This window comes from Erithacus rubecula, assembly GCF_903797595.1.
Source record: "Erithacus rubecula genome assembly, chromosome: 10".
Taxonomy (NCBI): Eukaryota; Metazoa; Chordata; class Aves; order Passeriformes; family Muscicapidae; genus Erithacus; species Erithacus rubecula.
Window position 1 is genome coordinate 9303682 of NC_136662.1, and position 24799 is coordinate 9328480.

General features: G+C 34.9%; 1 protein-coding gene across 4 annotated transcripts in view; it reads right to left on the bottom strand.

Moving 5' to 3' along the window:
- Positions 1-367: 367 nt before the first annotated feature.
- The window catches only part of AGL (amylo-alpha-1,6-glucosidase and 4-alpha-glucanotransferase), a 35207-nt gene continuing 10775 nt past the window's right edge, over positions 368-24799 (bottom strand). For 3 of the 4 annotated variants that reach the window (XM_079314280.1, XM_079314278.1, XM_079314279.1), the window contains 24 exons: positions 24260-24399; positions 22411-22598; positions 21193-21316; positions 19955-20118; positions 19326-19427; positions 18932-19084; positions 18701-18851; positions 17449-17573; positions 17217-17329; positions 16972-17106; positions 16368-16498; positions 15661-15797; positions 14044-14177; positions 12705-12880; positions 10940-11042; positions 9474-9699; positions 8974-9085; positions 8474-8609; positions 7194-7306; positions 6260-6471; positions 5621-5718; positions 5002-5089; positions 4778-4911; positions 368-3415 (listed from right to left, as the gene is read on the bottom strand). In XM_079314280.1, the coding sequence (XP_079170406.1) occupies positions 3298-3415; positions 4778-4911; positions 5002-5089; positions 5621-5718; positions 6260-6471; positions 7194-7306; positions 8474-8609; positions 8974-9085; positions 9474-9699; positions 10940-11042; positions 12705-12880; positions 14044-14177; positions 15661-15797; positions 16368-16498; positions 16972-17106; positions 17217-17329; positions 17449-17573; positions 18701-18851; positions 18932-19084; positions 19326-19427; positions 19955-20118; positions 21193-21316; positions 22411-22598; positions 24260-24399 (3313 nt within the window). In that variant the 3' untranslated portion in view covers positions 368-3297. Of the gene's footprint in view, positions 3416-4777; positions 4912-5001; positions 5090-5620; positions 5719-6259; positions 6472-7193; positions 7307-8473; positions 8610-8973; positions 9086-9473; positions 9700-10939; positions 11043-12704; positions 12881-14043; positions 14178-15660; positions 15798-16367; positions 16499-16971; positions 17107-17216; positions 17330-17448; positions 17574-18700; positions 18852-18931; positions 19085-19325; positions 19428-19954; positions 20119-20704; positions 20829-21192; positions 21317-22410; positions 22599-24259; positions 24400-24799 lie in introns of all 4 variants that reach the window. The other variant, XM_079314281.1, reaches the window with a different exon arrangement.

The window sequence follows — 24799 nt, forward strand, 5'->3', positions numbered from 1 at the left end:
TACTCCAAAAGTTAATCACTGTAGCACTTGAGTATCTGTAAATAAGTCAATCAAGACCGTTGTCTTGGTGAATTTTCAATACTAAGACTTAAATTATATAAACATGCATAGCAGAAGGTCTGCTAACCCAAAGCCTCTGAAACTCAGTTGGGACAGCTGACATTGCCACCAACAAGAATTTCAAGTTCATGCTTTTTTTCTAATAAGCTGTAGTTTTTGTAGTAAGTGTTGTTAGCACATTTTAACATTTAACCCGAGGAGTTAACAATCTCTCCTCTGTGAAATTGCAAGAAGTGAACAAGCAACACTAGCTGCAAAGTCTGACGTTTTAAAAAAAAACAAAAACCAAAACAATCACAAGAGAAGATTAACTCTGAATTAAAGAATTTTATTTTGTGCATTTCAGAAATGAATAATGACATTTTCTAAAATCAGCTGTTGCTGTGATAGACAGACATGTAAAGCTCATGTTTCCATTTTACATTACAACATGCAGTGTGAGAATGATACATTAGTTTACTTGAATTCTCAAGTTAATAATCTTTGAGTAAATCAAGAGCTATTAACTGTGTGAACATTGGTAACAGTTAAAATTATTTCAGTTGGGAGGAAAAATAATTCTTAATACAATATAGATCAAGAAGCACCAACTGGAACACAATGGATGCACAGTTCTTACTGAGTTATTTAGTTTATTTCTATTTTACCAATTATAAGTTTGTATTACTAGAAGCTTTTGAGTGTAAAAAATAAAGGATAATGGTACAACTCAGGATCAGTCAATACAAGTCAGCTATTTTTAGGGGATAATGACTGGATCTATATGGATATCAACTCATTTTATGTTGAGTTAATATTGTTTTCTTCCCTCTTCATTTTTCAACTGTCTGGCTTGACAAAGTGTTGAGTAGCTTTTTGAGGAAAAAAAGGGGAAACCCCAAAACCAATAACCCACCACCCCCCAATAAAGTTAATAATCTTAAATCTTACTTTTGTTGCTACTTAACAGCAAAGTCAACCAATACATATTTTTCCCTATTTAAAGTATTTGTCACTAAAACTATGCTCAACTAATCAGTGCAGAAGCAACATTATAAATGGGCATGTTTAGAAGTTTCATAACATATGTCTTTTTGTGTACACAGTGGTGATTTATCTTTAAAATTTTACTATTAAATTAGAAAAAACCCTAGGAGTGACAAATATGCAGTCTCTATCAGCAGTGCAGGCTGCAAAACTGGAAAGCAATCTGTACATAGCATAGGAAGGTTTGGACAAAAAATTTCTCATGTTTTTTTTTCCCCAACACTTAAAGAGTGTTATTGCCAATGAATATAATTTTGACACCTGGTGGAAATCTTCAACAGTAATAGCTCTTAAGCTTCACTTCCAATTTTAAAGTGTTTCCATGAGGTAAGAACAATTTTTTTCTGCCATTTTGTTCCTGCTTTCTAAGCCACAGGAGCCATAAAACATACCTCCAAATAAAAAACAAGAAATAAGTAATTTCAGTAGGAAACAGTAGGACATAAACCTCAATATAATTATCAAGAATTTTGGAAAGTTCAGTGCAGTATGAAAAATACTTTCTATGCCTCTTGCACATTAAAAAAATAATCTGTAGCTGACATTTCGGTAACATTTTTGATCAAATGACATTTCTTATGCATTGTGTTGAGAAAATAAAAAATTCCCAACTCAGGTACTGCAGCTCAAAAGTTCAGGTATAATATAGACATTCCCTATTCCTAACTTCTAAGGACTCAACACTTCAGCAAGGGAGTTAAAATCCTTATTAACCTTTCAAACAAATAGTATATGAGTATAGCCACTTCTTACAATTAATCTCTTGAACCTGTTAACTTGCCCTTACAGTATCTACCTGAAATACATCTCCCTGAACAAGACAGCATGTGTGCACTGTACTTAAGACAGAATACAGAAACTTTAAAATACAGACATGATAAAATCTTGATTTATGTGTTTTAGTGCATTATCATTACAATCCTGTATTTATTTTTTCAGCATATGTTGTCTAACATTAAGAAATAGTGCTTTTGCTTTTCTGTCTTGTGATGTGGGAAGTGTTGTCAACCTCACTCTCTGGCTGTTTATAGCACTAAGATGGAAAAATTGTATGAAGAGTTGAGAATTACCAACTACTCTCCTCTGTTTGTCAATCCTGAACTTAAAAAGGACATGCAGGCATCCAAATATGAAAAAACACATTTTTCATCATGTTCACTGGATTTGTTCCCAAAGGACAGAGGTAGCATGCTTATTGCTACTGGTGCAATTTCAGAAGGCCTAGAAGCCTCATAATCTCCTCTCTGATAGTAGCTATGTCTTTCCATTGTGTTAAGCATTTCCACCTGATTAACAGAGCTAGGACTTTCCCAAGAAAGAAGGGCTCAGATGACCCCATCTCTTCAATAAATTAATTTAATAAGCAGTCAAGCATGTTGGCTTTCCCTAAGACACAGGCTGTGCATTGTATGCACACTTTTTATGAATGATCCATGGTGAAAACCAGATATAAATGAAAAAACAGGTTTGCTATATGGCTCATGGTATTTAAATAAATTTAAAGACAGATTAACATAGGATGTTAGCTCATTATTACTTGAGTTAACTCTCAAAGTAAAGTTTTAAAAATTTTATATATAACTTCAAAAGTTGATTTATTACAGTATTCATATACTTTATTTCTGTGGTTGCTTAGTGGAGTGTTCAATTGAACACATACAAAAACATCCCCATTATACAGTTCAATGGAGAGATAACATATTATGCCTTCAATAATGCATGGTGCTAGAGCACAAAGCATACCAAACTCAGAAAGCTAGAGGTTAGTGTACTTCCCCTTAAGCATGCATTTGCAAAAACATCCATTTACTCTTTAAGAGACAAAGAAAAAAAAACATAAGAGCTGTGCTACTTATTTTTAGCTCAGGAAGGAGCATATTTACTTCGTTAAGATTTTGTTTGGAAAAGGCTGAAAAACCAAAGCTACTAAAAATTAAGTTTGTGCATATTCTTGAAATTGCTCCTTACTAAAAGTTTCTGCATCAAGTGTGCACTGCAGTTTTATTTTATTGTCACGCCCTGATTTTCAAAACACTTAAGCCCCACAGTTACAGGGCACAGAAGCTGCTGGCATTCAGCATCTCTGAAAGTCAGGACACAGCATAAGTGATTGTGCAGAACAGTTAATTTCCCTTGCAGTGTAAGCCAAGTGTTCATTTATGCCCAATAGTAAGACCACAGAAGTTTCATCAAATCAATCAAAATAAACTTTTACAAGTCATAAAGGACTTCAAGGATAACACCAATCGACCAGGCTTGAGTTTCACAGCTAAAAGGACAATACTGCCCATTTTCATTGGTTAGTTCTGGAAGGCCTTTCCAAGATGATCTGATAAAAGAAAACAGAAACAAGTATTGTTAGATTACAGACTGAAATAAAAAGAACATTTCCTTTTAAAGCCTTTTGGAAGATAAACTCAGTAGGAAATTGAAAATCTTGACAAAAGGTCTGCTCTCCTACAAGCACAATGTATCTTTTAATAACTGAGATCCAATATTTTTTTCACTTGCAGTTGTTAATTGTAGTGGAAGCGTCTCTTCTTCAAAGCAGACTCTCTGCTGCTAATAATAACTAAACTTACACAACTGGTATGCTGCTCCTGTTTATCATTCTGGTAGTTTTGCATTTGGAGGATTAGAGAACAATGGTATTCAAATTACACTTGAAATTGATTATGGTGCTAAAAAGTGACAAGGGCTAGAAGACAGCATGATTAAATAAACCTTTTCCTCCTTAGGAATAAAATCCTCTCACAAACTAGCACTCTTTCAAAAATAAAGTCTACTGCTACATTAATTATTCTGTACAGAAAAAGTATCAAGGCAGAGTAAAAGTACACTACTTTAAGACAGAAAATGGGAAGAGTGTTACCAAACGGCAAATTATTTCTGGTACCACTGAACAAGAGACTTGGTCAAGACACTACATAAGGCAAAATGTTGCGTCACAAATTCTTTTTTCTTCCTTGTGTAGTCAGACAAATTCTTTTGTCTTGAGTCCTGAATTGTTCTTTTGGGTAAAAATAAATAATTGTTTCATGTGCTGCAGAGCAGATTACATGGAAGAGATATCAAGGGCAAGGTTTTTTGTTTATTTTAGTTTGTCTCAAATCCCAATTAATTAATTAGACAGCAAAAGAAGAAAAATAGTGTGTGGGTTTGGTGGTTTGGGTTGATTAAAAACTCAAAATACAAGTTCCTCTGTCTCCTTAGAAAATCAATATCAGTATGACAGCTTCAGAATCTTAATTTCCTCACTTAGAATACAAAAAATTGTAACAATATTTTGCATCGTTTTATTTGCTGCAATTTTAATCTGTCACTACTTACCCTTCCATTAAGTTAAGTTTTTTTTAAATACTCTGATTTTTTAAAAAGACAATTCACTGATTTTTTTTCGGAAATTGATTTCTTGTATGAAATAAGATCCTAATTTTTACATAAGATTTATTCACTCAGTCTTCGCATGGATGTGTATTAGGAATTCTGTAATCTGTAAGAGATACTAGATCTCACCTGTATTTAAACCTGACTTGAGACCTGCAATTGCATATACAGCAGTCACCTTCCTATCTAGAAAAGAGATACTGTTTATACAGTAGATCTGTACTCTCACATGCAAATGTTGGATGGTGGGTACCACTAGCTTGGTATTTTGAACATTTCAAATCTGTGTCTATTGTTACCTTACCTTTCAAGATGAACATAGTGGCGAGAAAGAACATTCTTAATCATAACTACAGTTTTTGCATATATCTCTGGACCAATCAACCTAGAGAAATACAGTTTGGCACGAAGAAAATATCCAATTGGCCACACCCATTCCTAAACAAATAAAAGAAGAGATGATTATCAAAGCAGGTGGCTTGAAAAGATAACTACACTTTTTCTAAAATTGAAGGAAGTAGCTCTTACAGGTCCTTGGTGATAATTAAACCCTCTGGATATATTGTAGTTGTCATTGTCAAGAGCATTGTCATAGACTCCACAGTACACCATATCACTGCAAGAAATAAAATGCATTATGCAAACAAAGTCTTAATTAAAACTGATACACAGAAAAGGAAATCAGAAATTAACAAAAAACTTGTAATTTACATTTATTGATGGCTGGGTTAGGGAGGTCTCCATCAGGTTCTACATTTTACATGACAGTAGAATTCCAAATTAAGTTTAAATTTGGTAGGAAAATGGTAAAGGTCTTGAAAGGACTTAAGAGTCATAATTTTACCCTTTTACTCAAACTGTAGTGCTGTATAATGTATAAAACACTGTATGTCCCAAGATGTAAATTCAACATTTTTAGTATGATACCAAATTTGACTTGCTTACTGTAAGACATCCAAAGACACCCAGCCATTACCTTTATAAAGAAATCAATCATATGGACTTCTAGAATGGCAAAACAATTCTTCTGGAAGTACTTCCTGCAGCCTTAGTTCATTGGTATAAATGAAGATTTCACAACTGCCCTATATTAAATAATTTATCTTCTTTAGGAATTACCACTTCATCTGATCTCAACTGTACTTACTCTGGGTCCAAGGTTTTCATGCCTAATGGACCAAGAAGCTTTTCCTCTGCTATCTGCAGAGCTTTCCAAGCTCTTTCAGGTGTAAACAACTCGGGGGCCTAATAAAATAATAAAGATTTAATGAATAACTGCTGTGCTTATACATACATAAGGCTGTGTTTATACAAATGCAGAAGATAACAAAAAGCCTGAGTTTTGCATTCCTGAATCAATTTCTGAAAGGCAGAAAACAGAAGGTATTTAATGCTTTTTTCAATTTTGATTTTATTTTATATACTCTTTATATATCCTTAGCCAAATACTATTAATGAAGCTCTCTACAAATCCAATCAAGACAAAGAATCCATCCTTTTAGCCAGTTTGATGGGAAAAGCAGCCTCCCACATCTAGCCATAAAATATATTCTGAATAGAGCGAACACAGCAAATTGGCAGGTCCTGTCTTGATATATTTTTTAGGAGATAGCCCAAGATGCACAAATATTAAAAGCATGGAAAAAACCCACTGCTTTCAGAAAGTTATTCTGAGCAATGTATGCTCCTGATAGAATGCCATGCAGATGGACCTTAAAATTTTCTTTATAATTGAACTAAGCTTGCATTTAAGTGCAAAGCCCCCCTCCTACTCCCCCACACTTACCACAACCATTGCTATTGGAAAATTTGGCCTGAGTTGGTAATCACACCATGGACTTGAAGCTCCATAGCTGTCCTTATAAATTCCACGTTTGTGTACAAGATCTGGGTGTTTTTCATTAGGATCTGCTGGATTCTCAGAGACAAAGAACAGCCTTTCAAAGTTTCCTTGAATTTTCCTGTCCCACTCATCATATGTGATCATCTCCTCCTTTCCTGCAAGATGTTAAACAGTTTTAATTTTCTGCAATCAACCACAGAGACAACAGCAGAAATATGCCTCTTGAATTCCTGACACTTTATATAACAGAAGCAGGCCTAGGATCACCTCTCTCAGTTTTTGACTGCCTACATTTAGGCCAATTGTACAGATCACAAGAACAACAGCACACTGAAATTTCTAGTGAGACTAACATAATATTGGAGTCTCCAGAGGGCACATATTCACTTGGGCTGGCTAAGCTTAAAGTAACTTTGTGATTAGAAGAGTATTGCCTCTAAAACATAAGGGACTTCCAATGATACTTATGCAAATATTCCCAGTAAGGGGCTTTATGTATTATGAATATTGGAGAGGGACAAAAAAAAGAGAAAATAAAGAACAAGTATCCTGCATAATTTTATTCTGCATTCTTGTAATGAATGATACAATCATCATAATACACAGTAACCTTATCACTTATATACATTTTGATGAAAGGTGTTCAGGCTCTGAAATTCCTTTGGAATCCACAGAATAAGCTATTTGAAATATTGAGAAGACAGTATAAACTTCTAATAATTTTTTGCAGTAAGAAAAGGATTTTGATCATACAAGATACTTTCTCAAGTTTTTGCCCTTCTATACCTAAACCGTCTGAGGTTATAGGGTGACTGTTTCATTGTTTTAACTATTTTTATACCCCAGCAATACAATTATGAGATGTGCCTGTTTTTACCATGTCTTTTTACAGTGACTCCACGGAATGGAAATATGTTTTTCCCAGATAAATCCATCAACCAGTGAACAGCCGACTTGCACAGGCCAACCATTTCCACAGCAGAGCCATCTCTAAAATAATAATGATAAAAAAAGCTCATTATTTACTTAAGAAGGCTATTAAAGTTCAATGAGTAACTGAAACATTTAGACTAATAAGTATCTTATTTAGACAATTTCTTTTTTTCTTATTTTCCTACTCTTCCCCTCTTAGTCAGGGAATGAACTTGATTGTAAACTGGGTAGCCAATACCTTTTTCTGTCTAACCACCACTTTAAATAAGGCTGCATCATACCCAGCTAACTAGCAAAAATGGAGGATAATTTTATACCAGTGATTAAGAACATGAAAAAAGGATCAACCCCAAATGTGGTCCTCTGATGTTAAAACTGTGTTCAATACAAAGTTTCCATACTGCATACACTTCTGAAACTTGGTAATAGTTCTGCCATAAGAGATTACGCAAGTCAAAAGCGAAGATTAAAATAAGCACTAAATGCACTTCTTGGACTTGCTTCTTTTTTCATGTAATATTCATGCAATCAATATATGCAAATATTTCATATTGTATCATACTCAGCTTTACTGTCTACTTAATGGAATTTTCTCTTTCATATCACCAACTCAGCCTCTTTTGGAAAGTACTTCAAGCTCTCTTGGCTCCCAATTAAAATGCTTGTCTTGTCAAGTAAGATAACGTTTTCCTCAATTCTCACCCATGGATGGCAATTAATTTGAGACTGATACTGTACCAAATTCAAACAAGGATGCCTGCAGCAGTTTGCTGCACATAATAAAGAGCCTGCTTCAAAATGCTTCATGTCAACTCTAAACTTGTTGACGTTGTAAATATTTTTGAATACAAACTAAGAAATATTCAAACACCACAATTATCAATATATAACTTATATGAGAAGTCTGAATAACAAAGTACTGCTAGTACAGCAAGTATACAGTATTTCCTAAATTACATTTTACTACCTGAATTCAGAAGTCAACTCTTGGCATGAAGCTAAGACTGACAGAAGCCATGGGCTTCACCTGCTCAAAACCACAGCTTTTTACTTCAAATCAGCACAAGGAAAAAAAAATTCCATTAACATTTTAGCAGACAGAAACATTTAGAACATTTGAGAGATAACCTCTCAGATGTGTGAATAGAACTCATAGTGGTTCTGCAGAAGAATTTAAATGAAAGAAAGAATATAAAACCCCTTGCCTAAGCCCAGCTTTCATACCTCGGAGTAGCTGGAATTCCTTTGTTGCGAGCTTTGTCGCCCTCTCCCATTTTATCCATCCAAGTGCCACAGTTGAAGCGGTTGCCACCAAAGACAAAGCCAGTTTCATGGTCAATGCCTGCAGTTATGTTAAAACCTGGCAAGAAAGAATATCAGGTGTTAAGTTCATTTTTTAGACAAAACAAAACCCCAAGTACCCACATTGCCAACATCCTAATAAACAAGAAGACTTTCCAACAAGAGATGAGGTAGGTTTCTGAAGGCAACTGTACTTTAAGTGAAATTTTAAAGAGAACTTGCACCTTAACATATGAGCAGCTGCTGACAATAAACTATTATTTTGGCATTTCAAAAGTATTATGTGCATAAAAAGTAATATAGTTTTAGTGACAATAAATATAAGTTTATTTCAATATAGAAAGAGGAAATAAGAAAAAAAGTAAATACAAAATATACTTATCAACTTCTGTTTTGCACAGCAGGCGTTCTGTGTATGTTACCTTCATCTCTCATGTTTTGATCAATCTGAGGACCAGCATTCCTTTCTCGGAAATTTATGCCTTCCATATGTCGCTGCATTGCTTCCTGTATTACTTCATAAAGTGGCTGATCCTAGATTCATTACATGTTTGGAAGATATGTGAAAGGCAAGATGAAAAACGAGTAGAAAGCATTTCTTAAACCTCTTGTTTATATGATATGCCAAAAAACCTCCCAAACCATCAAACATTTTCAATCAGCATCCTTGGCAATGGCAATACATTGTACACAACTTCTCATATAAACATTTTTAAGACAAAAACCAACAAAAATATTTAGAAGCTGATGGAATGTTTTTTCCTCCTTGCACTTGATCTAATCAGGTGATGCAAGAAGTTCCTAAAATATGGAATTCTTGTGCTATAATCAAATTTCAACAGGTTCTTGTAGCTACGAGAATTACACCCTTTCATTAAAACATTATAGTTTTGTTAAATAGTTAAATTAGAAGAATTTTTACCACAGTGCCTGCAGGCTGAGGAGAAGAATCATCTCTTGGGTACATTCTAGAAACAGGACACCTGAGAATGTCTAATCCATTAGGAACAATTTTACTGTAGTCTTGGATACACTGAAGCCACCACCACACAGCATCCCGACAGTTGTATCTGGCGTGTGTGCCCCCGCCGAGCAGATTGGGAATGAGACCATGTCTTAAAGTCCCACCAAATGCTAAAATGATGTTTCTAGAACAAAAGAAAATCACAGTCTTGACTAAGTAGTCTTCAAGGTCATTATTGGACCAAGTATCAAGTACAAAGCATACAGGCTTACATTAATAGCAAGAAGACAGACAGGATTTTAAAGACAGATGCCAAAAGTTTGCTGCTGAAAGCTACAAATTTCTCAGTTTTTCAAATCTCTCTTTTTACAGTAAAAAGACCCACCCATTGCCTAACAAATTCCTCAATATGAATACATTTAAATCACTTTGTACAAAACATACATCATCTATTCATATGGAAAAGATAATTTGCTTTTTAATGGGTAGTGATAAAGACCCTAAATCCAAATCCCACTGAGGTCACAGGGAAGGTTTTTATTGACCTTGTATATGATTACCCTGGTATCCATTCTGATGGGTGGGGTGGAATGGGGACGGAGGGCAGGAGTAGATGGGAATTTCCTATTAAAATAGAGAGGTGACAGCAACTGAGGTTATGAGAAGTTTCATTTGAGAACCGTTGCGCATACCTTGCAGAAAACATGGATTCCAACTAGCTGTTAAAGGCAAAATAAACATCCTACTTGACTGCAGATCTCTCTGCATGACAAAACTAACAGTTGGCCAAATGTACAACAGCATAAATACATGCTGATTTACACCAACTCATTTTTATATTTCTATGATGTGTCAAGCTCCCTTCAAATTCATATTAATCAAAATATCAAATTCATCTGGCTTATGCATGACTCATTTGTCAGGTTAAATATTTATAGCTACCAGACTTGTGCACAACAATGCACAATTGGCTGATTTCTAGTATCAATACAAAAATACTAGCAGTTACAAAAAAAAAAAAAAAAAAAGACAGAGCTGCATTCATGCCTTTCTGATTAAAACAGTATTCTCTTTTGCTATGTGAAATTTTTATGTAGATAATTCTGAAATTATTGCTCAACAATGATGCAAGTACTAGTGAAACAATCACTTTGTCCAAGGACAAACAGTAGTGTTGATGGGGTTAAAACTACCTTATCTCTACAGAACATTAGCTTTGTAACAGTGCTAAGAAGGCAAAAGAGTATTTGAGTAATATTTTAATTCCACTTAGAGGGAGCTCCCAAATATGTCTAGTACCATTAAAATTTTATATTGCACATCAACTGTTTCTAACAGCTTGTGCATCAGCTCAGGTTTTGAGAGCATTGCTTTTTTCCTAACTGCCTACAAAGCCAACAAGAACCAAGCTAGGCCAGTCTTACCTTGCATCTAGATAGCGCCCAGTAACTAACAGCAGACCTCTTAGTGCAATAAAAGTGTCCCTTCCCCACGAACGAAAAATTCCAGAAGAAAAGTGAGGTAAACCTGAAAAGAAGTGTCATTATTCATCTAATTAATTGATGTGTCAGAAATCATCAAGCACATATGTATAAAATAACCAGAAGCAAAAAATATATCCTTATTTATAACTTTTTCCTAGCTTAAGATATTTCAAATAAACAATCTCCTAGGAGGAGTTCTTGAGAGAATTAAATACACCCTTTTCTAGAACAATGTCATCTAGAATTTCAAGATCACAGAAACGTATTTCTCATACCATTAGCAGTGGCATTTTAATTTTTATTAAATCACCTGGGACTTGAACCAAAAGTTAAAGAAAACTAACCCAAAAAATCAGAACTATGACAAGATTGCAACACTTTGTTGGCAAGATTTTATGTATGAGATTTGTGGCATCTCAGCAGCATAACAAGGATGAGATTGTTCTTAGACACTGTGAAACATCCTGCTTCTCTTTTCCAGCAGCTTATAGAACTATTTTACTGCAGATATTATAACATATAGCTTTAAGAATGATTCTAACTGACAAGGCATAATCACAACAGTAAGGTCCATACTTGTCTTTTCTTCCATTTATTTCCTTTAATGTTCTATTAAACAGAAATTCCACATGGTAGAGTTTCAAACCAGCAGTCTCTTGTGCATGCCCAGTAGAACAGTATTTCACTTCTATCACTTATTTTAACAAAGTATTTACTAATTCTCAAACATGGCCTCCACATCTCTGCAAATTTTAGCACGTGGCAGCAGCACTGGAGAATGACAATCTGTGTGCAATTTAAAAATCTCAGGCACAACTACCAGAGAGTATGCAAAAGGAGTATTTAAAAGCAAACCTTTCAGTATAATTAATCTTTATGACCAGTTTAAGGGAACACTGTGCCTCTGTGCTTCTAGGTAACACTAAAGAAGGCAAATGGAATGTTATTAAAATACAGAAACTAAAAGCAATAAAGCTACACAAGAATGATGGCAAAAAGAAAAGCACTCCACTGAGAGAGATGCCACTGCATCTGTAGATGTTTTAAAGTTTCCAAGGCTTCAGAAAAGAAATGAGCCAACTTGGAACCAAAATAAATTCATTCTAAGCCACAGAAGATAATACTTTGGACATAGGCAAATGCCCACAGGAATACTGCCAGATGCTGGCAGAACATTTGGAGGTATAAATACTACTTGCTGACTGCTTTTATGCTCTTTCCTTTTGGAGACAGTTTCATACAAGGAGTTCTTCTGCTAATAGTTCTCTCTGAGAAATTGTAAACCGTAAAGTCACTCTTGTTACTCCATTAAAATTCACTTCTAAAATTCACATTTATGAAATATAAACCAAAACCCCTTATGATAAATACACTCATCTCAAGCAAGTCTTCTGGAAAGGAAAAAAATATTTTTGTAGATCTCTATATATGGTAACAACAAATATAGCAAAAAGTTCCCTAAGTAAAGCATTAGAAGATAAAGCTCTCCCTCCCAACATCCATGAGCACTTCTAGAGAAAACTCACATACTTTTAACATGGGCAAATCTTTACCTTCAACACAAGACAAAAGTGAGTGAAACTACTACATTTTATTCAATTTCTGACATCTGGTCTCAAACATGATGCTGAAAATTTTAATATAGTTACTAAAACTAGTTTAACTGTTTTAGAAGACTTCTTTTTTAAAGGCTGTTCTCACTTACCAGCTGCCATGGAAACACAACATTGTTCTTTCTGATTTGTAATCTCATTCAGCCTATAGGGAACATCATGTAAGGAAGGAGACAGATCTGGCAGACAAGAGTATTTTCCTATCCCACATAACTGGATTGAACCCAAGGAAAGGTGTTTAACAAACGTTGATCCATTCTGCACAAAGCTGTAATTCAACATAATTAAATTAACTTTGTATTCAACTATAGCAGTCTATAAAATGCTATTTAATTTACAGACAGCAATGAAAAATGCTTTTATTAAAAATGCTTTTTATTTAAAAATGTTTCATTTACATATGGCTATGACAAGCATTACTCATAAGAAATATAAAAAACTAGGAATTGATTATTACTAGCATTTTTTTATTAACTGATTTTTAACCTAAGATTTAATTAGTAAATCACTCATTTTCCTAAAACAGGTGCCCAATGTTAAGAGTAAAATCTTAGTTGATTAATGCCAGTTGAAGTGTTTATAATATGTGCTTCTAGAAAACAGTTTAAAAAAAAAGGTTGTTTTGGTTTAGTTAATGCCTATACACAGACCCAAGACTTCAAAAAATGATAAAAAATATTTTGCTATGAACAAAATTTTTTCAAAACTAGTTCAGAATTTTTAGAGAACATATTTTTACATATATATACAAAAACTGCAACTCAAAAAAATCTGTTAAGGTATTGCTTGAAATAGGTGATCTCCATTCCTGACTAGCTGATCTCCAAGCATTTCTTCATAAAATATATTACATTCCATGATTTCACAGCCATACCAAATTTTATTCCCATTTTAACGTCCCTGTTTCTACAAAACAATGTTGACTTGTCCAGCATATTCATAGAATAGTCTCCATGAAATCAATCTCCCTTTTGCAAGAAAAATGGAGCAGATTCTGGAAATAAAACAGTTATTTCAAAAGTAAGCCGAGTTCTCAGATAATGGGAGTAATAATGGAGAAGTGTTGAACAAATTATCAGCATCAAACACAATCCAGTATTTTCTTAGTAACCTGAACTTTAATAATACTAAAATAATAGTATTTTAAAAAAAGCTTCCAAAGCCTGGCAAAAAAGATGCTGGCTTAGAGTTTCTTCCTCCTATTGCACAGTGCCAACAGTAGTTATAACTTGAAACCCTGGATAGGTATCTGAACTCTCAGTCTTTCAAACCACCACTTTTATAAGATGGATTTGATAATTCTCTACCAATTTTACCCTTTTATATTACAGGAGTATGAAAATATTCCAATTACATTCTCCAGCAGATAAAACTTAAAAGCTTCCATTATATACAGATGCCCTTATAGCTCTGATAAAAGGCCAAGCATACCTGGACATCTGATGCCATCCCACATCCAGAAGTGTTGTGTATGCTCCCACTAAAATGGCATCAAAGTAACATGGGATGAGGTAACGTGGAATTCTCTTCAGGTAGACAAACATGGCCTTCAACCATTTACCAACCTATTAAAATACAACAGAATTAGAACTTGATCCATCACAGTTCAAAATCCAGTGCTTTCAGTTACAGGTTTTGTACATGCATAACACTCCAGTTACACTGCATCCTTCTGCTCCAAACTTTCACTAAAAGACATGACCTCTAAGAAAAGTAGTAGAGAAAAATGTATATTGCATCTATACTATCAAGAATAAATGGGTCAAAATGAAGTTCAGAAGGAGACTATATATATAATCTTATAGTCAAAAAATGAACTATCATGAAGTTGTTATTAAAATTAAGTAGCAAAAGGCATCAGTATAATCCAAACGTGGGAAGGAATTTTTGCATTGGTAAAAAGACAGGACTGGAGAGATGAAGCTGAAGACCAGGCACAAAAAGTTATCAGAGCTAAATTATGTAGAGCCACTAGAGAATATGACTGAAGATCTGAGTCTTGGACTTGGGATTCTAGAGTTTCCCATCCTTACTGCACAACATTTGACATCTGGAAAGTATTTTTCATTCCTTCTAGTCCTGCTAAATAATATTATGACTGCTTTCTAGTAAGTCACTAAAGATTTAAGCCTTGCAGATAAAGAATGCACCTGTCAAAATATCACATGATGAGACTACGCTAACAGCAAATTTGTAGTTTGACATGACTTAAGTCTTTGAAACAGAATGAGACACTACAAATTAAGAACTCAAATACACAGAAAAAAACCCCCAGTAGTCTTTGAAGAGCAGTAAACGTGGCAAGTATCAGTCTAACTTGTTTTCTAGAAAAGCTCTGTTTCTCAGGTCAAATTTAGCATTAGCTTCAGTACATTAGACTGCTTTATCCATTCTTCTGCTTTGTATTACTGGACTTGACTCCGGGAATAAAATGAAACAAGAATGTTAAAGCCTTTCTTACTGTATTTGTTAGATAATTTATAAAAATCAGGTCTTGTGAAATAAAGAAAGAAGCAGTTTCCATGTAGGAAAACAAACTATGATAAAGAAAAGGACTGAACTGTAATGCAGCTATAAGAGAACCTTGAATCTCAGTAATTCCTGTCTTCCCAGTGCTTGGCTGACTTGGGCTGTATCATACTCACGTATGCAGTACTATTTAGGCACTCCCTTGAAAGTACTTTTTTTAAAAAACACAAACAAACCCTCAGCCCCCCCAAAAAAAACCACAAGGAAAAAAACTATCGGTAATTTAATTTTTTATTTGAGGAGAAGTAAACTGAGGAATCCCTCAAGCCTTCATTCAAGAGCTAATAATACCTTCATGCCCTATATGTTTTTCATTTCCCTTTTGCAGTCTATTCTTAAATAGGACTGAAAGGAAGGAAGAAAAACCTATTAATGGTTTAATGTAATAGAAGAAATTGCCTGGACAGGAAAGATTATAGATAGTCTGAATTAAAAAAAAATAAATATCAGTAATTGAAAATTAAAAATTTAGAGCCCCATTTAGAGCCCCAAAGTCACCCAATAAGTATTTTTACTTACCTCTGCACAGGCTCCAGCACGTGAAATCAGACGATTACTGACATAATCAATCATCCAGTCCCCAGATCTTAAATTATCACAAAATGGATGACCCAAATCATTCTTTGGTCTAATGTCTGCCATCACTGACATTAACCCTGAAGATACAAACCCAACTCCGTATTAAAAGACACATTATTATCACAAACAGCAATTACAATTCAGGAGGAAAAGGCACATAGCAACAGATGCTTTAACTGGATTGCTTCTTTCCGTCCTGCATAACAAGTCCTACAACCCAATTCTAGTTTCCTCAGCAAAAATCCTAGAAACTTATGAAAATCATTGCAAATAACCAGCATGATGGAATTTTTTATTTTTGATAAATGGCACTCCTCAATAATCTAGTAATGCCTCAGGTTAGATTAATACAACTTTTCCCTGGAAGTAGATTTGTTTTCTTTTTACTTTAAAAGTCAAGGCAGTGGTGTTAAAACACACACTGGGCTGCAGTGTTAAGTTTCAAAACATCGAGAGAGAGGGGTTTTGTTCTAGTATGAGATTTCCTGGGTACAAAACCAATTAGTAGCAAGGTCAAGCAGAAAAAAAATCACCTTTTTTACCACACAACGGCAGCAGCAATACATCAGCATTATGATGTGATCTAGATTGAGCAGCTCTCATTTACTTTCTTTACATGACAGAAAAAATAGTGCTGAAACTATTACCTTGGAGGCCTGCATACTTTAGGGGCGACCAGTTTGGTATATTGTAACAGCCTCCACCATCTTCCTGCTCTTCTGCCTCACATCTATACAGCACTTGATTTAGTTCTGCCAAAGTTAGTTTAGATGCAATTCTAAAAAGATAGTGGAGAAAATAAAAATAATCAAACTCAAAATAACATCAATAGGGAAACAGGGAAAGGATTTCACAAACAATACTCATTTCCAACTTAAATTAAAACACTAAAATATATACAATTCTGTCAATACTCCATCTTGTAAATTAGGAGCCTGATTTTTTTGGTGTTCCAAGATACTCTCAGATGTTTCAGTGTTGATTTAGAAACCCAAACAATCGCACCCCAACACGGACCATGACAGAAAGTCTGCTTTAGGCAGCAATTACACAAACTGAGAAGCTTTTCAGTATTAGCCTCATTAATATTATACCCATGAGAAGATCTGAGTTTTCATTGCACACTGACAATTCAAACTCATCTGTATCACCACCACCAGAACTCAACAACCCCTCCATAAGTTTACATAATACTCTCTGCTGTCCTAGTAGCTCTCTTGGTTCTACATCAGCAACTTAAAGAATACTCACGAAGCAAATGGTGTTTTTAATATTGGTGCTGAGTGATCATCAGGAAGACTTCCAGATTTGAAATGAGAGCTGAACTGGATCAAATGATTGCGGAGTATCCCCACAGCCTCTTGTGCTTTTGGGTCCAGACTAACTCTGCAGGTAAGAATGCACATCTTGTAGAAATGCAGCACTTAGAAATAGTCTCCAGTCTCCTGTCACTTCTTCTTAACTCCCACAGCCATATGGCAATTACAATAACGTACCTGAATACTATTATACTTCCTGGTGTTAATCTTTCAAATTCTATTTCTTGTACAAACTCATTTGGCCCTTTTATAGCAGTTCCAGCTTGCTTTATGATTTTACTGTCTTTTATCTTAAAAAAGAAAAGAAATTTGCAACTGAAATTCACTGTCTTTTTTTTTTTTTTTCTAATATAAAGTAACAGAAATTAAAAAATATTACATCAGAACATGGGTGAAGGAGGCTGATTACCTGGATATGCTCTCTGAGTTCCATTGTGAAATTAGGCAATCCATTTATAAAATGTGGATCCTTTTTGTAAGGACTAGCACTTCTCTCAATAGTCCTTGCCTCAAGTACTACTTCATCTATTTTGCCTAGAAAAAGTTAAACCATGTTGCAGCTCTTAGGATATTTGAAATGAAAAAAGTGATTCTTTAGAAATTCTGAAACAAAAACTAAAATGAAAAAGCTGAATATTCAATATGCAATTCTCTGTCATATAGCAGAAGAAGAACAGAATATATGCAAGTGTTTTCAATATCCTATAAATATTCCTTACACACTCACATGCTGTATTGTATTTAAAAAGGCAATTTTTGTTATTTTATAATAAATCAATCATAAAAATCAGATGACAAGAGAATAACAACCCATCTTTTAACTGGTCATCAGCTTTCTTAGTTTCCCTATTATCTTTTAAGAGGCTATGCTAGATTGCTTTCCAAACTGTAGCTACAGATGGTTTATCTTTAAAGGGCAACAATTTATTATCAATATACAAATTCTAATTTTCTCTATCCTTTAAGTAATTTCCAGACATAAGGTATACCATTCTTGTAAACATCTTAAAATATAATGTGACTGATTTTAAAACAAGCACACACATGCACTCAAAGAACTGAGTATATTTAAAATGCCAGTTTGGAAAGCTTCTCTTCAGAAATATTTCCAGGTAATGTATAGAAGTCATTATACTTTGCTACTTTTAAGTATAGTAAATATTCTGTATAATTAATTAGTATTATGTATGTACTGCATACGTATTGTCCTCACACTGACTTATTCAATACAGAGTTCTCACAAAGATTTATTTTCAAGCTACAAAATAGCTACATATATTTGAAAGCTGAACAGCAATATAATCAAAGAGGATAAAATTTTAGCCTTTTTCCCCAGTATAACAAAATAAAAAGTATTTCCCCCAACTCTGTACCATTAACCATCTCACTACTATTACTAGCTCACAAACAGGACCATAAACCCTCCCCACCCTCAAGGGGAGCTTGCAGCAGGAATATATTTAAATATTAATGTTTCTGAAAACTCTAAGCATTGCAAGTCTGTTACTGGTTTTTTAATCACTTTTGAGAGATACATGTTGGCACATATAAAAGGAGTGTTGTATACTGAGAGTTCTCATATGGATTTCATTTGCATGTGTTTGAAGTTAAAAAGCATGAATAACTTGAAATTTTTGCATATGACAAAGAAATCTGTTTACCTGGGATACACATTTCAGGTACTTCTTTACTGTAGAAAGAAGTTTTAGGATCCCTGAAGGCAGTTCGACACACAGCCACAACAGACTGGTGTGTGGTAGGGCAGTGTCTTGTCACTGCAACTATATCTTCATCAACTTGATCTACATACACCTAGAAAAGACATAACATTGCAGCTGTGCTCACTCAGAGCACACATATGAAGAAATTGCAGTGTTACCCTCACTTCTTGCCTGATTAAAGCCTTTAGCCCCCAGCTCCTGATGCAGCCTGTTTATGGCCAGCCTTCCTGCTAGAATTCCTGTTTGGAAATTAACTTCACCAGAAGTCAGATGTGCTGCTGGATTCCACTTTGCATAAAACCTCTCTTCAGATACTACCGAGATCTGTAAATAAAAAACAAATTTAAGCAAATATGAACTACTCTGGGAAATAAAAACTACCACACCTTGAAGTCTGAACTGCTCAAATTCAAGTTCAAATTTCATATGAAGCTGGACAATCTGAAGTAATGCCAGATAGAAAACTGCTTGGAATTTTAAACCAACTACATTAAAACACATGTTCTAGAATGAGAATAAGAAGTATTTTTAAAGGTAGCTTAGGACTTAAACTGGAGACACATACCTGATGTGGTACTAATTCATCATAGCCTTTGGTACTTCCTGTAGCACAGCATGCCATGGAAACAATCATTGCACTAGGAAGAGCATCATATGCAGATCGGTGCTGCATTAAAAAATATATAGCTAATTAATAGTGAAACCAAGAAAATTCAATCCTCCCAATTCAGCATACAGAAGATACACTCAATTTGACAAAGGAAGTGCTTATCTCATGGTCATCATTTCCTCAATTACAATACAATTACTGGAGAAAATTTCCACAAATTAACTAAGAAAAGCGACTTCAGAAAAATCATCAAAATAAGCACTCCCTGCCCACCATTCTCTCTCATTCCTGCCTGTAAACAAGCTCAGGAGAAGAGGTCAACAAACAGAAGCAGAACCACTTACAGAAGCTGGATGAAAGACTCAAACCAGCTTATTTAGTAACTTTGTATACTTCTCCCCTTCAAAGACAAAATCTTGAATGTCAGACTTTTTTTCTCTGCATTAAAGCTTGAACTGAACTGCATTTGTTCTAAACATTGTTCAGGATACCCAGATTGCATCAAGCCCTCCCACAGTTCAGAAATATCACTTCCAAAAGCATTAAAGGTATAATATTTTTTTTGTTTTGGTTTAGGTGCTCACCTGAATGGGACATTCATTATCATGTGTAATGTCCATGAACAGTGCATGAGCAATAGCAGGCATCAAAGGCCTCAAACGTGGCTGAACAAAAGATCCGACAGGCTCACCTCCAAAGCGATAAACCAACCTCCCCTCTTCATGGCTATTGTAGGCAGTCATGGCCTCTAAAGAACAGAATACTTAAGTGTTTGCATAACAGGAACTACCACCCAGGACACCACACACAAAGATGTTAATGTGGCATTTAGAAGCTGTTATTTTGATGTGTTCAATCATTAAAAAAAAAGAAAAAAAAAAAAATCAAACACATATAGCTATATTTTCCAGTGGGGAAACACAGCCTTAGAATATTCAATTCACTACAACGTATTAAGGAAGAGAAAGCTAATGGAAAACAAAGGATAAAGCAGAGATCAAACTATTTCTCACAGGCTTTAAAAAACTCATGCAACAAAAATCAGACACGATGCATGACTTACATAGCAGAACTGTGCTACAACTCCTTTTTCTTTCACTAGACCAAGAGTGAAATATTTAGCCTTCTATAAATTAACAAAGGTCTTCCCTTACTTTATGGCAAGTACTGTATTTTTTGCCAAGTATCAAAAAAGTCACAATACACAACCTGTACTTCTGATTATATGGAATATGAAATTTCAAGTGCATATTCCGGTAGAAGACTTTTTCTTGGATAAAGCATGTAATCTATAATCTCTCGTTGGAAAGAGACCACACACGCAGCAAGCCTACCTCTTATTAAGGAGGTAATGCCCAGCCTATTCACAAAGATATTGTCCAGCTCCTCATTTCCTGTGAACAGTTCAGCCACTACATACAAATCGGCTCGCAATTTTCTAGCTGTGTCCAGCATGTACTGCAAAAAGCACAGCCAAAAAAGCCACAGAAAGGGGAAAGGTAGATACAAAAAAGGACAAGTTTCAAAGCTAGGCAGGGATTGGACAATAGGAAAATGCCATGCAGCAAAGACAAACAGAAAGCCAAAATTAAGGAACAAAACAAGTTGTTACATAGAAGAGGACACACAAACATAAGCAAAACCAAGAATTAGCATACAACACAGGAGAAGTTAAACAGAACATGAAGAAGAAAAGGTAATTGCATAAGCAAAGAACACGAATATGTAAGAAAAATAAAAAAAGCAAACCAATGTTAGTTTCACATTTAAAACTCCAAACCATACATGACAATCCTACATAATTTTCAACTGCTTATTGTACCTCTAATCAGGCTGGTAATTCCCAGGCGGTTGACAAAAACATTGTCAATGTACTCACTGCCCGTGAAGAGTTCAGCTATCACATAAAGATTAGGTCTGACTGATCTGGCTGTTGCTAGCATCTCCTATAGATCATAATACATTTTTAATGCAAGACATCCATTGTCAGCTACATATACACAAACATCAACATGAATGTTAACAGAACATAAATGAATCATTCATATATGCAGCACATTAAAAAGATCTGTAACATGGAAGTTTCAGAAAACCACAGTTATATTTTACAGATACTACTTATGGATTGATTAATTCTAGGAAATTTTCTGTAGACTCTGGGCTAACTACTACTTTGTTTTAAAACAAAATCTTTGCTCAAAATACAAGAGCAAAGGTTGGATAAAAGAGATACCTATTGAACTAAGAAATCTGAGCAGCACTCTAGTGTAAGCCTTTGCAGTTACTGTTCCAAAAATAGTAACACTAAACAAAAGAATGGCAGAAGTTTTGAAATGGCTGCATTTAGGAGCTACTTAAAAACTTGTGTGGGCAAATAAACATGTTTTAGAGAGATCTTCACAGATTTAAATAAACTGTGTTACAAAATTGAAACTAAGCACTAACAAGCTGCACTACTCCAAACCTATTTAGAACTAATTTACTAGCAAGTAAAACTTCTGGATGTGGTCAGCTCCCTGGGAAACAAGCACCACTAGCCTTAGCAATACACCTGCCTAAACTTTTTCAGGAGTCCATTACCAGCTTTTAAATTCTGTGAAGTGAAAGCACTTCCTATTTAATTTAGCAATAGCAAAATATATATGGCAAAAAAAACCAAAAAAACAAAAAAACAAAAAACAGTTAGACTTTGAATCAAATATGGCAATCACTCCAGCTCAAACTGACATACTGGATACTGGCAGTCATTGCACTACATCCACAGCTCAGTGAGGGAAAAGTTAGCCAGGCATGTCCACATCCACAGTATTTCAGCTAAAGTAGATAAGTAAAAGATGCAATAGCTCCACCACTCTTCTGTTTAACGTAGCTGAAACCATCTCTGAACACTACCAGACAAGAAACCTTGCTTTTATGCTACAAGGAAGATTCACTCCCACCTAAACTTTGCCACAAGTCCTGCACTGTTGCTGTGAAATCTGCAGGATCCATTTCACAGACAGGAAGCTGCTTTATAATAAACATGCTTAATTTTGCGTACCTCAGCTACATGAATAGGTGTTGAGTGACAGTTGTCCAGACGAACACCATGAAAATACTTGGCAGTGATTTCAGTGTATTTTTTCATATGTGCCCAGAGGTATGGGCAGTCTTCAGGTTTATTACCATAACGCAGTTTCACACTGTCTCCCCAACAAATGAGCTCTCTTCTCAAGTACACGTTTGAACCTGTAAAGGAAATAAATTACATTAGTGGATACATGTAATATACAATGTGCACCAAAAATGCGGCATTTTATTTTCTACTCCTGGAGAGCAGAAAAACACTGTACTGAACAGTAAAAATTATAACAAAAACCATAACAACTCAAAAATCTATATACACTACACTGCTGTACAATTTCAACCTCGTCCATGGGAATATTTAGCTTCTATAGTGATACTGAAATAATCCTTCAGATTGAAATAAAATTCCTTTTAATTCTTTAAAGTAGTATAAAAAATGTACTTCAGAAAAAGAAAAAAACATCGAACAAATGAAGAAAATTAGTAGTTTTGTTTCTCACACTGGCCAAATTCAAAAAAAGAATATCACTGTGTTATCATAATCTGTCACAGCCACAATTTACAATTTTATCTTCTATTAACAGCAGAATGTGATGGATTTCCAAAGCCAGTAAGTAAAACAACAGGAACTTTGAATAACCACAAATTCCCAAAACATTCACGTAAGCACAGCCAAACCTTTTCTTCACTAATAGCAGCAGAGCCAGACGGACAGAAAAACTGTCTTTCTTTGGATGTGCACTGTGATTTTTTCAAAGGGTCATTTAGAGAACTGGCTGCCTTTGTGTATCACATTTTCACATTGTGTTCTCAGTTGAAATAATGTGTGGTATAAAACAAAGGCATAACACAAATATAAAGCACTCAAAAACCTGTAGCTGAGTTACAAGAGAAACCTCAGCAATGGAAATTAAGAATGCCAACTAAAGCTGAGTGACTGAGTGGGAAAAAAATACAAAAGTCTGCCTAGAAGAGAGGGCAATAATCAGAAAGCAACTGACCAAAACCACTTTTGAAACACATTATTTCAATCCTTGAGAAGGAGAACAAAAGTAAATAAAAATGACTGAAAGGGTGTAGATTACTTTGCAGAAATCAAATATTTGCTAACTGCATATCACTCTGCAGTATCATCAGATTAGCTTGTAAAGCAGACTCAAACTTTCAGATGGTTTTTAATTACAATTAAACTGGCCTTTGTTTCATTTATTTTGCCAAATGAACGGCTACTCTGAACACAAGCTTTTTTTTACTTCTTTTGGATATTAACACTGTCCCCAAAGGAATCAGAATGCAGTATTTTATTGCATGGGGATTTCATGCTCTATTTTACCTTCGCAAGTAATCTGCATACTTAATTTGGATTAACTGGGTCATCTCTTGACTGCCTGACTGCCACTCAGTGGACTTTTCAAGGATCCAGTTTTTGCTCACTAATGCAGTAAAATACTATTCACCTTTTCATTGCATTAGTTTTTCTGCCACACTGTCATTGTCTCATGGAAATGCCAACAAGCACTGGTGTTGGAACAAAGTACAAAGTAAGCAACAAAGACAATGACAAAAGTGGGGAGGCAGGACATCCCCATTTCAGTGGCAGAAAGCTGGTAATTTCCCTCTCAAATCTTGTAAAACTACCTCAAATTCCAGTTCTTACAGTTCATCTGCATGCTGAATGGGAAATTAAAGTGCTATAAGTTTAATGTCTGCTATTCTGCAGCTTCATAAGAATATATCTGGAAAAAAGACAAATTAAATAAAGCCCTTTTTGCTTTGGCTAGAATATCAAATGGTTTGTAAGAATTCAAATTTCTTTTACAAACCCGGTTCTGCAAAGTTTCTAAGAGGATCATCTCCCATAACCCAGCCATTGTGAGCCATGAAATAACAAGCTTTATCTGGCTGATTTATCATAGTTTCTTCTTCCTCCACAGTCAGCTCTTTGAATGGATATGTAAAATACCTATGGAATAGACAGGCAATTAAAAGAGAAAACAGACACAAGCACCAAACACATACGGTAACCTAAGCTGCAATTCATTGTCTTTGAAATCAAAGTATCTGATACGAACTGACTTGTACATAATACAGATAAAAAAGAGAGCAACTTGCATAAATGATGGAGAGTTTTCTATTTTGAAGGAAGCTTTGAAGGAGCAAGAACAGATGGTGCCAGCTGGTAATGTAAGATTAAAGCCGTAGCTCTTTAGATATGAGTGGCATCAAGTACATAAAACGTGAAAGGTGTAAACTTTCCTAGTTCCACTCCTCTTCCACCTACAACAGCAATTTGCACTATGTAAGGTTTTGATGTGCTCCGAGTATTGTCTCATGCTTTCTCATCACATTCATTTATGAAATAG